General features: G+C 27.5%; 5 protein-coding genes across 5 annotated transcripts; 4 read left to right on the forward strand and 1 right to left on the reverse strand. All coding sequences in view use genetic code 12, as the record gives it.

The window, feature by feature from the left end:
* Positions 1-62: 62 nt before the first annotated feature.
* Positions 63-2,172, forward strand: RJT21DRAFT_118653 (uncharacterized protein). Its single transcript, XM_064881106.1, has one exon. It carries the CDS (start codon positions 99-101, stop codon positions 2,085-2,087), a length of 1,989 nt encoding a protein of 662 aa, XP_064739333.1. The 5' UTR covers positions 63-98; the 3' UTR covers positions 2,088-2,172.
* A 1,899-nt stretch (positions 2,173-4,071) lies between these two features.
* RJT21DRAFT_20680 (mitochondrial 37S ribosomal protein PET123) lies at positions 4,072-5,208 on the forward strand. The gene has a single exon (XM_064883713.1). The coding sequence runs from the start codon at positions 4,114-4,116 to the stop codon at positions 5,023-5,025; it is 912 nt and encodes a 303-aa protein (XP_064739334.1). The 5' UTR covers positions 4,072-4,113; the 3' UTR covers positions 5,026-5,208.
* Position 5,209: 1 nt separating this feature from the next.
* On the forward strand, positions 5,210-7,425 carry RJT21DRAFT_20679 (uncharacterized protein). Its single transcript, XM_064883712.1, has one exon. It carries the CDS (start codon positions 5,368-5,370, stop codon positions 7,363-7,365), a length of 1,998 nt encoding a protein of 665 aa, XP_064739335.1. The 5' UTR covers positions 5,210-5,367; the 3' UTR covers positions 7,366-7,425.
* A 1-nt stretch (position 7,426) lies between these two features.
* Positions 7,427-10,021, reverse strand: NHX1 (bifunctional K:H/Na:H antiporter). Its single transcript, XM_064883711.1, has one exon. It carries the CDS (start codon positions 9,541-9,543, stop codon positions 7,498-7,500), a length of 2,046 nt encoding a protein of 681 aa, XP_064739336.1. The 5' UTR covers positions 9,544-10,021; the 3' UTR covers positions 7,427-7,497.
* Positions 10,022-11,310: 1,289 nt separating this feature from the next.
* Positions 11,311-12,582, forward strand: SLY41 (Sly41p; the record flags this gene model as incomplete). Its single annotated transcript, XM_064885373.1, has 1 exon — positions 11,311-12,582. The coding sequence occupies one exon, from the start codon at positions 11,311-11,313 to the stop codon at positions 12,580-12,582; it is 1,272 nt and encodes a 423-aa protein (XP_064739337.1).
* Between the last annotated feature and the right edge of the window lie 90 nt (positions 12,583-12,672).

Consider the following 12,672-nt stretch of genomic DNA (forward strand, 5'->3'; position numbering starts at 1 on the left):
GCGTTAAATATTCCATCTCTTTAATGTTTACTGTATTAAACCAGAATAAACCAAAGTTGAAAATATTAACGTAAATTATATGATTGTATAGTAAAAGTATGCCAGTGTTCGATGAAGAGCTAAAACCCTTCTTTGTTAAATGGCTTGAACGAGAGGCAATTGCAGCCACCAAGAGAGGTTCAAGACTCGCACTACTTTATAATAAGGCATTAGATCTGTTAAGAAGGCATAATGATCCAATAACTTGTCCCAAGGATTTAAAGGCAATTCGATATTTTGGTGATAAAACCATTGAAAGTTTAACCAATTACTTGAGGCAACATTGTCAAGCCAATAATCTTGAAGTACCAATTGCATTTACTACTATAAGTGAATCTATTGGACAGAAGAGAAGTAGTGAATTATTACAAGCAAGACAAGAAAGACCATCAAAAGTTCAAAAACAAAAACCATATGTTCCTAAACATCGTTCTGGTGGATATGCCATTATGATAGCATTATATATTCGTGATAAAGCCCGAAATGGATTAAATAAAGATGAAATTATCAGAATTGCAACTCCCTTTGCTGATAGATCATTCACATCCAATCCAGCAGCTAATGATTTCTATTCAGCTTGGAATTCAATTAAAGTATTAATAAAGCATGAATTAGTTAGTTTTACTGGTCATGCTCCTAAAATATATTATTTAACATCAGCTGGTATAGAATTGGCAAAACAATTAAAAATAGCAGAAGGTCTTAAATCTTCGCCATTAAGAGAAGAACTGGCTCAAGAAATGTCATTTGATAACAATGTTAGAGTTAGTCCAGAATCTAGCTTTAGTAAATCTCTACAAGATTTATACAAATCACCTACAATTGTTTCTAAAAAATCTCAAATACTAGAAGAATTCAATGTAAGTACAGGTGAAAGAAGACCATTATATGATCTTAAACAGAATAGTCATTCAATTCCAAATTCTTCATCACCTATTAGGTCTGATATATTACGTGAAACTCCATCAAAATCATTTGTAGTACCACATAGAAAGCCATCATCTTCTAAATCAAAGGATAATACAGAAAATGAAGAAAATGAAGAAAATGTTCAAGTGGATGGTTTACAATCTTCGATAAAGCAGACGACATCTCTCCATACACATGATCGTACAAATAGAATATATGCTGGCATAAATTATGAAATTTGGAAAAAGGAAGAGTTTGATGTCATCTTGATAGTAGATAATCGGGAAATAAGATCACAAACAGAAAGGGATTTTTTCTATTCAAGATTAACTAAATTGGGAATTAATAATGAAATAAGACCATTACCTCTTGGAGATGTTACTTGGGTTGCTAGACATAAAGTTAGTCATAAAGAAGCTATTTTAAATCATATTTGTGAACGAAAGAGATTAGATGATTTAGCTTTTTCCATAAAAGATGGACGATTTCAAGAACAAAAGAACCGATTAACAAAATCAGCCATGAAACATTGTTATTATTTAGTAGAAGAAACCAATGCATCAAGTTTTATTCTGAATATGGGTGATGCACTTCAAACAGCAATATCAATGACAGTAATGATTTCTAATTTTCATCTAAAGAGATTTAAAGATATTGATGAAACTATTGCTTTCTTAGCAGTTAATACGAGAGTAATTAAAGAAGATATTATTTCGAAAGATAAGCATCTAATGGTTCTTAAACCAAGAACTATAGAAAATCAAAATGAATATTCAAGAATTCTCAATACATTTAGAGATAAATTTGAACTTAACGGATCAAGTAAATATGAATGTGTTCATTCATACCCAATTTTTCAACTGGCTATGGCAAAAACTGGGATGATAACTGTAAAGGAGATGTTTATTATGATGTTGATGACTATTAAAGGAGTATCTTTAGAGAAGGGTATAGTAATTCAAAATTCATTTCCTACACCATCTCATTTAATTCGATTCTACAAAGAAGAAAATGGTCATTTGCCAGAATCAGAAAAGAAATTACTTTTAATGAAGCATTCAATTAATCAAGTAGGTAATAAAAAGATAGGTAAAGTAGTTCTGGAAAAGATTTATGAGATATGGGGGGCATCTGCTTGAGATTCATATTTTTCGCAACCAGTTGCAATTTCCAAAAATTTTATTGTTGCACTATTTTTCTGTTGCTATAATGAAGAATTAGCGTATTGCATATAGATTACATATGATATATATGGTTCATATTCCTTTCAATTTCATATATTCTGCTAGAAGCATTAATCAGCGATTCTTTGATTAACAAACTATATCTTCATCATTTTATTGGATTGTATTAGTGTTAATTATTTCTTTAATCAAACTTTGAAAGTACTATCTATTAAATAACGTGCAGCACTTCAGATCAAGACTTTTATGATTTAGTATGATGATGTTAAAGCTTCATTCTTTTCCTTGATTGGAAAGGGAACATCAGGATCTGATAAACATTAAAGTATTTGAAAATATGTTTGAGGGTCAGAGCAAGCAATCATATGACTAGTTGAAATATTATCTACTAATAGAAGATAAACCAATAATCACTGATTCTTCGAAATAATACGTTGTTGTCGTAGGGCAACAACAATCATATAAGCAGATTTATATCTTCATCATTTTATTGGATTCTATTAGTGTTAATTATTTCTTTTAGAAAAGATATACTTGCCTGCTAGTTATTAGGATTATGATCCTTGATAATGCTTTTCAATTGTTTGAAGAAGAAGAAGAACAAGAGTAAGATTTAAAATTTACAGCCATTTGTATCATTCAAATAAATATAACATTAATTCTAACTATTCCTATAGGATAATCAAACTTTGAAAGTACTATCTATTAAATAACGTACAGCGCTTCAGATTTATGATCAAGACTTTTGTGATTTTATATGATGATGTTGAGTCTTGATTCTTTTCCTTGATTGGAAAAGGAATATCAGTATCTGATAAACATTTAGGTGTTTGATAATATGTTTGAGGGTTAGAGCAAGCAATCATATGACTAGTTGAAATATTATCTACTATTAGAAGGTAAACCAATAATCAGTGGCTCTTCCAAATAATCATCACTTTGTTGTCATAGCGAAACAACAATCATACGAGAAAATTTAGATCTTCATCATTTTATTGGATTCTATTAGTGTTAATTATTTCTTTTAGAAAAGATATACTTGCCTGCTAGTTATTAGGATTGTAATCCTTGATAGTGATTTTCAATTGTTTGAAGAAGAAGAAGAAGAAGAAAAGTAAGAGTAAAAATTTACAGCCATTTGGCGTCAGATTTTAGACTTTTATAATGAAAGGGGGAATCAAAATTTACTGCCATTTGGCGTGTAGATTTTATTTTCTTTTTAGGATTATTATTTTCTTCTTATTTTTTTTTATTAAACATGACAACAAATATATCATGATATACTATTAGGAACCAGCTTGTTCTACATTCTTTAAATGATGATTACTATAATTTTTAGTTTGATGATTGGGTATTCAAGTGAATATCACTTTCCCTTTCTGTTTCTAAAAGTTGTCCATTTCTAGCTGCTTATATGTTCTATAAGACAGCATGGAAAGTTCTGATTGAGAGTAGTACTGGCAACTAATTTTATACATATATATTTATTTGACTCTTCACTTACTTAATTTAGTATATTAATTATATAAATATGAAATATAGTTCATGTATTTTTAAAGATATTTGTTTTAGACAACGACTGGTAGCGTGTTACTCACAGTAACATTTTCGCCTACAATTTTTTTTTCGCAGCATTAGTGTAGTTGGAATTACATACGTTTATTGAATAGAGATAATGTGAATGAAAAGAGGAATTAAAAACCATTAGGAGATTGGATGAGACAATCCTCCACTAGTATTATACAATGATACATAATGAATTTAATGATAATTATAGTTCGTGGCTATAGTAGTTATCTATAACTAGTTCTTTTACTTACCTCACTGCAGACACTAAATACTGTATGGGGAAGAAATGATACGAGGTCGTGCGCCATGCACCAATTTTATAGAAATTTTATGAACAATTTTTCACTAGTTAACGACATCTTCCAATATACTAAACTTATCACCATTACCAAAGTAAGCAAATATAGTTAACATGGGAAAGGGGGTATTGAAATACGGAGGGAAATCTGGTATTTTACCTAAAATACGTCCTGTATTTAAAGGTAACCCTATCAGAGCCAAATTACCCTTTGAAAGAGAACAAGAAGCCAAAGTTGAAAAAGGGTTTGCAGAAGGAATTCCATTACCTAAGAGAAGAGGATATACTTTCCATCGTGTTGAACCAGAAAAGGAAGTATTATCTGTCAAAGAAAGAATTGCCAGAACTATTGATAGAAAAAGTTCAGAAAATGTTGATCTTTCTAAATTAACAGAAAGAGAACAATGGGCTATACATCGAGATACAATTCGTCGTGAATTTTTAAGATCAGCTTATTTAACTGAAGCTAAAAGATTAGAAAGAATCGATAAAATTAAAGAAGAACAATATAAGAAGAAAAAGAAAGCAGAAGCACAAATTGGAATCCATGAAGAATCAGAAGCTGTTAAATTAACTATTCCAACCATTGAATCATATTTAAAGGGACCAATTATGAGACAAAGAACTAAAGAAGAACAAATATTAGTTGAAGAACAAAGAACTTTGAATAGAAGAACTCAAGAATTAGAAGAAAAACTGGCTAAAGCAACTCAATTATTAGATTTATATCATGCTGCATCTAATTTCATAACAACTGAAGAAGAATTAGAAGCAGCAATTGTTGAAGCTTTTGAAGTAAGAGTTACCGATTATGATCGTACCCTTGATCAAGTTAAGAATAAACTTAATAGTGCTATTTCTTTCTCCAATGATTCAGAGATTAGTAGAAAATTAATTGAAGATAGAGCTCTTGGAGAAATCAATGGAAAACCAGGTTTAGAAACTGTTAAAGATATATTAAGTGGTCATGCTGAAACTATAAGACGTGAAGCAGAAGTCGCAGTTAATCATGATAAAAACTTTTAATGTTTAAGACTTTCAGAAGAAGGATCTAATTAAATAAAAGTAAATGTAAAATTAATGATCATTCATCACCTGTTTCATAGAGAATATCTTGACAATAATTTTTGTCATAAATCATATATTAATGTACATAGTATTAGTAATTGTTAAAATATAAAAACAAAAACACTTAGCGGCCATTCGACTCCTGTAAACTGAAAAATGCTCGCTGTGGTAATGCTCACTAAGAAAAAAACTAGACAGTGGAAAAATGTTAGCAGCAGCTTTGAACAATCATCACTATTTACTAAAGGCTAAAAAGCTCATTGCTAGGAATTGCTAACGAACAATACATTCTATTGATCAATGGCATCCACTACTCCTACTGTAGGAACCTACAGATCTTACTTCAACAAAGTTTTAAAGAAAAGATTGAAATATGTCAATAATATTTCTATCATTGTTGCTATAATTTATTCCTTAACTTTACAACTACCGTATGGAAAATTTTGGTGGAATTTATTATTTACAAGTTTTAGAGGTCCAATAATATTCTTAAGTTTATATCTTATTAAACAATCTCGATATAAATTATCAGTAGTTGAATATAGTGGTCATAAAACTTTAGGATCTCAAATTTATTATAGTTTATTTTCATTAAATTTCTTTAAAACTATCATTTTTTACTTATTATCATCATATTTATTATTCTTTATTTATATTTTTCAATTACCTTTATGGTCTCAATATTATTTAGTATCTAAAGAGTATAGAAAAAAACCAGAAATTAATGATGAATGGGTATTTTATTGGTATTATCCAATTATATTATCATTATTGTATAGTAGTCAACATTTAATCTTTCAAAAGAATAGATTAAATTTTAAATTCGGAGCTCAAAATAGAGCTAAACCTGATGATATATTATTTTCAAAATTTCCTAAATTAATTGGTGGTTCAATTGGTTTAAATTTAATTATTAATATATTATCACCATTAATTTATTTAATATTAAAACCAATTATTTATAAATCAAATATTTTATTTATAATTATTTTAGGTTTAGATACTAGTATTCCATCATATAATTTATCCCTTAAAACTTTTATAAGTATTTCATATCTTTCATATCATATCATTTTTGGATGGGAATTATTAAATCATATTTTTAATGTTTATGCAACTATTGGATGTATTGATGGTAAAAAATTAATTAGTACTTATAGTTCTGATCCAGTTAATACTTTATTAACAGGTTTAAGAAATGTTGAACCAGAATATCAATTAAGTAGATTAACTGCATTTCAAGAACTTGCTTATATTTCATCAAGTAATGATCCTGAAGCTTTAAAATTAAGAATAGCAATATATAATGCAAGATCAAGAAGAGGTTATATTTGGCCAGCTATATTAGAAGAATGTTCTTTAGTTATTAAAGAAACTACAGCTAGAATTAATTATAGATCTCCATCTGATTTAAAAGTATTAAAACAACATCAATTAACTTTAAAGGAAGAATTAAGAAAATCTTCTGGTTATTCAAAATCTGGTGATGATAGTGATATTTTTGGAAATTCTATATTTGTTTCAAGTAATCCCCCAACTAATTTGAATTCAAAGACTTCAGTTAAAGAATACATTCAACCTCAAACTTCAAAATCATCATCATCATCATCATCATCATCATCATTCGAGGCTTCAATATTAGGCAGTAATTTATACAAAATTCTTGAATCACAAGTTATTATCCCATTGAAATCAATTTTTAATTCATTCCTTATTGAAGATTCTCTGTCTACCAAGAAAAATCCATTAATATCAAATGTTAAACAATTTATTGAAAAGGCTTCTATAATAATTAATGAATATAATCAAAAGTTTTTATCAACATATGTTGGAGCATTATTCAGAATTACTCTTAAAAGAGATACTGAATCAAGAGTTATAAATGCAGTTAATTTTGGTAATGCTATAATCTCTATTTCTAATTTATTAATTCATTCAATTGAAGATGATAAAAATGGTAGTATTACTAATAGTCATATTTGTGAAATATTAAATTTATTAGAGAAACCAATTCGAGCATCTAATAATTATATTGAATTTTTACCTGCATCAATATATTTTAGTGAATATGAGAAATCATTAATTAAAGAGAATAAAAAAATTATTAATAATAATTTAATTGGTATATTACATGATTTAACTATGAATGAATTCTTTCAAATATGTGTGAAATTTAATTATAAATTAAATGATTTGGTTTTAAATGCAAGAACTTATAAACTTGCTAAATGGGTTATAGATGTTGCAATAGCTGATCAACAGCTGCAACAACAAAAGAGGCAAAGAGTCACACCTTAGTTTACACTTAAATAAATTATCAATCAATAAAATCAATAAGTAAGTAAGTAAATAAATAAATAAATAAATATACTGTATTTTTAAGTTTGCTGTATTCGTATATCTCTATAGATCTTTTCTTGGATACTCCAATTAATTATTGTTGGTATCACCAAGGTTGGGGTTGCTATTATTGCTATTATTATTACTATTATTAATATTATTATTGTTGTTATTATTATTGTTGATATTCAAGTTACTGCTGGAACTTGGAAGTGTATCCAATAAAACAGGTTTTAAAACTTGTTCATCAAATTTAGTAAACCATTTTGCATGTTCTTCTGCACTTAAGAAAGCTCCTAAAACTCCACTAGAGTTATTTGATTCATCCACAATAGAATTACCAGGATTACCAATATTACGATGTCCTGGACTTATTAAATCATCCACATCACTAGTAAGGAATTCATCATCATCATCATTATCTGGTATAAGACTACCTCTTACAAGGCTACTTTTTGAAGGTGATAAAGTATGATCTTCAAGTCCATTATCTTTAAATTTAGGAATTTGAGTAACTTTTGGCAGTTTAGAATTATAAGCATATCTTCTATTTCCTAAGATTGGACCACTACTTGATAAATTAGAATTTGAAAAATTTGTATTTGATATTGGTAATCTTGGAGCTTCAATTTCAAATTCATCATCAGAAAATTCACTAGCATCTTCAACTCCAATTTTTATACCTAAAATTTCTAACATTGAAGCAGTTGTACCACCAAATAAAATTACAGTTAATACAACCACTACTAATACAGTAGCTAATAAAGTCCATTTAGCTTCACCTTGAATACCCATAGCTAATGCAACTCCAACAGCTCCTCTTAATCCTGCCCAAAAAATCATCATTTGATAACTATGACTAATTTCTTCAGGTGGTAAAGGATTATTAAGTATTCCAGTATTACCATTTAATCTAGTACTAAATTTTTCATATCTTGCTCGATAAAGGAAATTAATAAATTTTGATAATGGGAAAACTGCTGACCATCTTGCAATACAAATTGAAATGAAAGTTATTATAATTAATAAAGGTTTAAATACTAATTCAACTTCAGTAAATAATGATAAACCTAAATAAATAAAAATGAAATTTTCTGATAATTGAGCTAATAATTGAAAGATATATTTTGTAGCAATTTGAGTTCTTCTTGACATATTAAAATATGCATAATGTTTTAAAGTTATACCACAGAATAAAAGTGATACAATTCCTGACATATGAGCACCATTTGAAAAGAAATAAGATTCATAAGCAAATAATAATACTAAACAAGTTTCAATTTGAGGATATCTTCTAATATGAGAATGTTTTAAAACTAAAGCTACAAATATACCAATTAAAACTCCAATAATTGTTGAAATTGTAAAACTCATTAAAAATAATCCTATACCTTCAAAAAATGATGAAAAATGAACGGCATGACCATGAAATTTTTGACAAGTTTCAAACATAACAATTGAAATAGCATCATTTAATAAAGATTCTCCAAAAATAATAGTATATAATTTTGGATCTACTTTATAAGCATTAAAAATTGATAAAATTGTAACTGGATCAGTGGCTGATAATGTTGCTCCAACTGCTAATGCATCAACAAATTCAAGATGAATTCCATCTAATCCTAAAGAAGTCCAAATATAAAGAATTATACCTAAAACTAAAGCAGAAAGGAATGTACCAGGAATTGCAAAGGTTAAAATTGAACCTAAATTTCTAAAGAAATTTGCTTGATGTAATTCATAACCACTATTAAGAATAATTGGAGGTAATAATATATTAAAGAAATAACCTGAATTAAATTTAACTGCATCTTGAATATAATGACCAGGACTAACTCTAATAATTAATCCAACTGTCATACCATAAAAGATTGATAAAACTGTTTCATGAATTGCTTTAATTCTTCTTTGTTGTAAGAAATATGAAGACCATAAGGCATTACCAAGTAAAAATAATAATATAAATAATGCCCATGATGAAAAGATTTCATCAGCTACTGGATTATCTTCAATATCATCATCTGGGGTTGAAATATCCGGTACATCAGGTTCAATATCTGGATCAGCAAAATCATCATCATCACCTAATGCTCTTTTCAAAAGTATTTTGGCAATATATAATGCCATACGTTTCATTATAGATAATTATGATCTTGTGTTATTAATTGATAGAGTTGATTAAATTAAATTTTATTGAGATAAGAAAAGTTGAACAATGATTAAATTATTTAATTATAATTGAAATTTATTATCAAGATGTAATATAAGGGAATTGAAATTAAAATTAAAATAAAACTAAAATTGAATTGATTTAAATTAATTTAAATTTTCAAAGTAATAATTAATGTGGAAACTTTGACGCATCAATACCTCAATTATCAACAAAATGGATAATCGCTTTATGAAATATGTATCAGACTGTTTAACTCCTCTTAATTTTCTCTCTTGGAATGTAGAGTGCGCTGTCAAATTTTGTTCTTTTGTCTAGTCGTTTTTCTGATCCTGATCCTTATCAGCTAATATTTGACTTAGTTGAATACTGACATAGTTTACATCACCCAATAATTAGATTTAACTAAGTGTGTTGTTTTGACTAATACTTAATTGTGGCAAGTGTTAGGTGAAATGCTTTGTAAAATGTCTTTAAAATAATGTTATCTGATCTAAAAGAGATATGTCTGATACATTACAATTGTTTGTGTGATACGATAATTACAGTATATTAAAAGAATAGTAAATTTTATAATAGTATATTACTAGCTCACTATAGTACTATAGTAATATAACACTATATACAATTAATAGTAGTTAGACCATTGACTTCAGTTTCTGTAGGTGTGTCTTTGCAGCTTTCAATGGTCTGTGGAATAGTGATTAAGAATAAGTGGGTCACATGACGAATGTATCGTGTGCATTGTATTCCATTGTCTCTCTCTATTGTACTGTCGTGGCGTCTCTCAAAACGTAAATATTCCAAAATAAGCATTTACTATTTTTTCTTTCATATAGGGGTGAATATGCTCCAGACTTTTGAAATTTGAGCCAGGGGCTCACCGAACGAAACGAAACGAAATAAAAACATAAAAAAAGCAATTATAACTACCACAAAAGCAGTTACAATTTTTTTTTCTATTTCACTGAATTTTTATGATGAGAATAGATCTAAATATATAACTACAGGAAATTAACACATTATTATAATTACAAACTAACAACCATAACACACTTCTTTACTACAACCTATTCTAACTAGCATTACATTCGTTTATTTTATTTCAGAATAGATCATTCCACGATCTATCACTAATCCAGATTTTCATACGTCACATTCAATTTAACTATTGTTAGGGTTCTCGGTAACCTTTTTTTCCAATTACGTTACGCTATCAAGTCAGTTACACGTTTCTTTTTGAATTGTTTTCAAATCCCATTCCAATTTTATTTTCATTGATTTCTTTTTAAGTCACTAAAACTTATTGACTACAATTTATTATCATTACTTTACGTTATATTATATTTAACATTGCATCATAATTTGAACAAGTAATTCTTTACTGATATACTCCTATAAAAATAACTATAAGAATGTTACCAACTCCGAGTGCAAATCAATCAATGGAAAGTTTGGTTTCGGACTTTACTGATAGTAATCCTTCTTCACCATCTAAACCTGCTCGATCTCCACCACACGAGTCTCATTTACCACCTCCACCACTTCATTTTCAAAATAATAATCTTCAAAATAATAATAATAATCATAATAACAATAATAGTCAATATTCACTTCCTAGACCAGGTATATATTCTTCATCCCAAATTAATCCTAATTCTTCATCAACAAATTTATTTAAATTAACTCCTTTAATAGGTAAAAATGCCAATGATTCAACATCTTCTTTACCAATGTATCATCCTTACCCAAATAAGAGAATTAATTTAAGTAGTTTTCAGGTAAATTCTTCAACTTCATTACATTTACCTTTAACTCCACCATTATCAAAACCTTCATCTCCAGTTAGATTACCATTATCAACCACATCTTCTAATTCAACAGCTGCATTATATAATAAATTCATTAATTGTTTACCACCAATAGATGTTAAAATCTCAATTTTATGTACATTATGGTATTTAACATCAATTATTTCATCTAATTCTACTAAAGCTATTTTAACTCAATTCGAATACCCAATTACTTTAACAGAATTTCAATTCTCATTAAATGCCACTTTTTGTGTTGTATTATTATTCATTTTAAATTTAAACCCTTCCTTAGTAAAAGTATTTCCTTATGGAATTATTCCAACAAATTTATCCATTGCAAAATTTTTATATCCAACTCCAAAAATAATTTCAACCACTTTACCAATGGGTGGATTTCAATTTATTGGTCATTTAACTAGTCATAAAGCAACTTCATTAATACCCGTTTCATTAGTTCATACCATTAAGTCTTTGAGTCCTTTAATCACTGTATTTATATATAAAGCATTATTTGCTGTTAACTATAAAATTATAACTTATATAACTTTAATTCCTTTAACTATTGGAATTATGTTAACATGTTATAAACCTTCTAAAGGAAATTCTTCTTCATCAGCTTCTGCATCTCCTTATTATCTTACTGGTTTATTTTTTGCATTCATTTCAATGTTAATATTTGTTTCTCAAAATATCTTTGCTAAAAATAGATTAACTATAAAAGAAAATGATTCTTTACCAAATTATAAAGATAAAAAACTGGATGATTTCAGACCTTTGAATGATATTCAAAATAATAATAATAATATCAAATTAGATAAATTAAGTATATTATTTTATTGCTCAGTTATTGGATTTTTATTAACTTTACCAGTTTATATTATATCTGAATTATTCAATAATGATAAAATATCAATTTTTAACTTATCTAATTCAGTTCTTGTTTTAGTAATTCTTAACGGTTTCAGTCATTTTCTTCAATCATTATTAGCATTCCAATTATTAGGAATGTTAAGTCCCGTTAATTATTCAATTGCTAATATATTAAAAAGAATATTTATAATTTTAATATCATTTATTTGGGAAAATAAATTAAATTCAGCAAAATTCTCTGGTTTGCAACAATTTGGTCTTGGGTTAACATTATTTGGATTATATTGTTATGATAGATGGGGGACTACTTCACAACATTAAACCAGATAAAATATATATGTAACAATAATTTTTACTTTATAGAATATAAGTATTAGTTTTTTTTTTTTTTAATTTTTGTAATTGTAAAAA

Source organism: Scheffersomyces amazonensis (genome assembly GCF_036850825.1).
Source record: "Scheffersomyces amazonensis strain UFMG-HMD-26.3 chromosome Unknown RJT21scaffold_2, whole genome shotgun sequence".
Lineage (NCBI taxonomy): Eukaryota > Fungi > Ascomycota > Pichiomycetes > Serinales > Debaryomycetaceae > Scheffersomyces > Scheffersomyces amazonensis.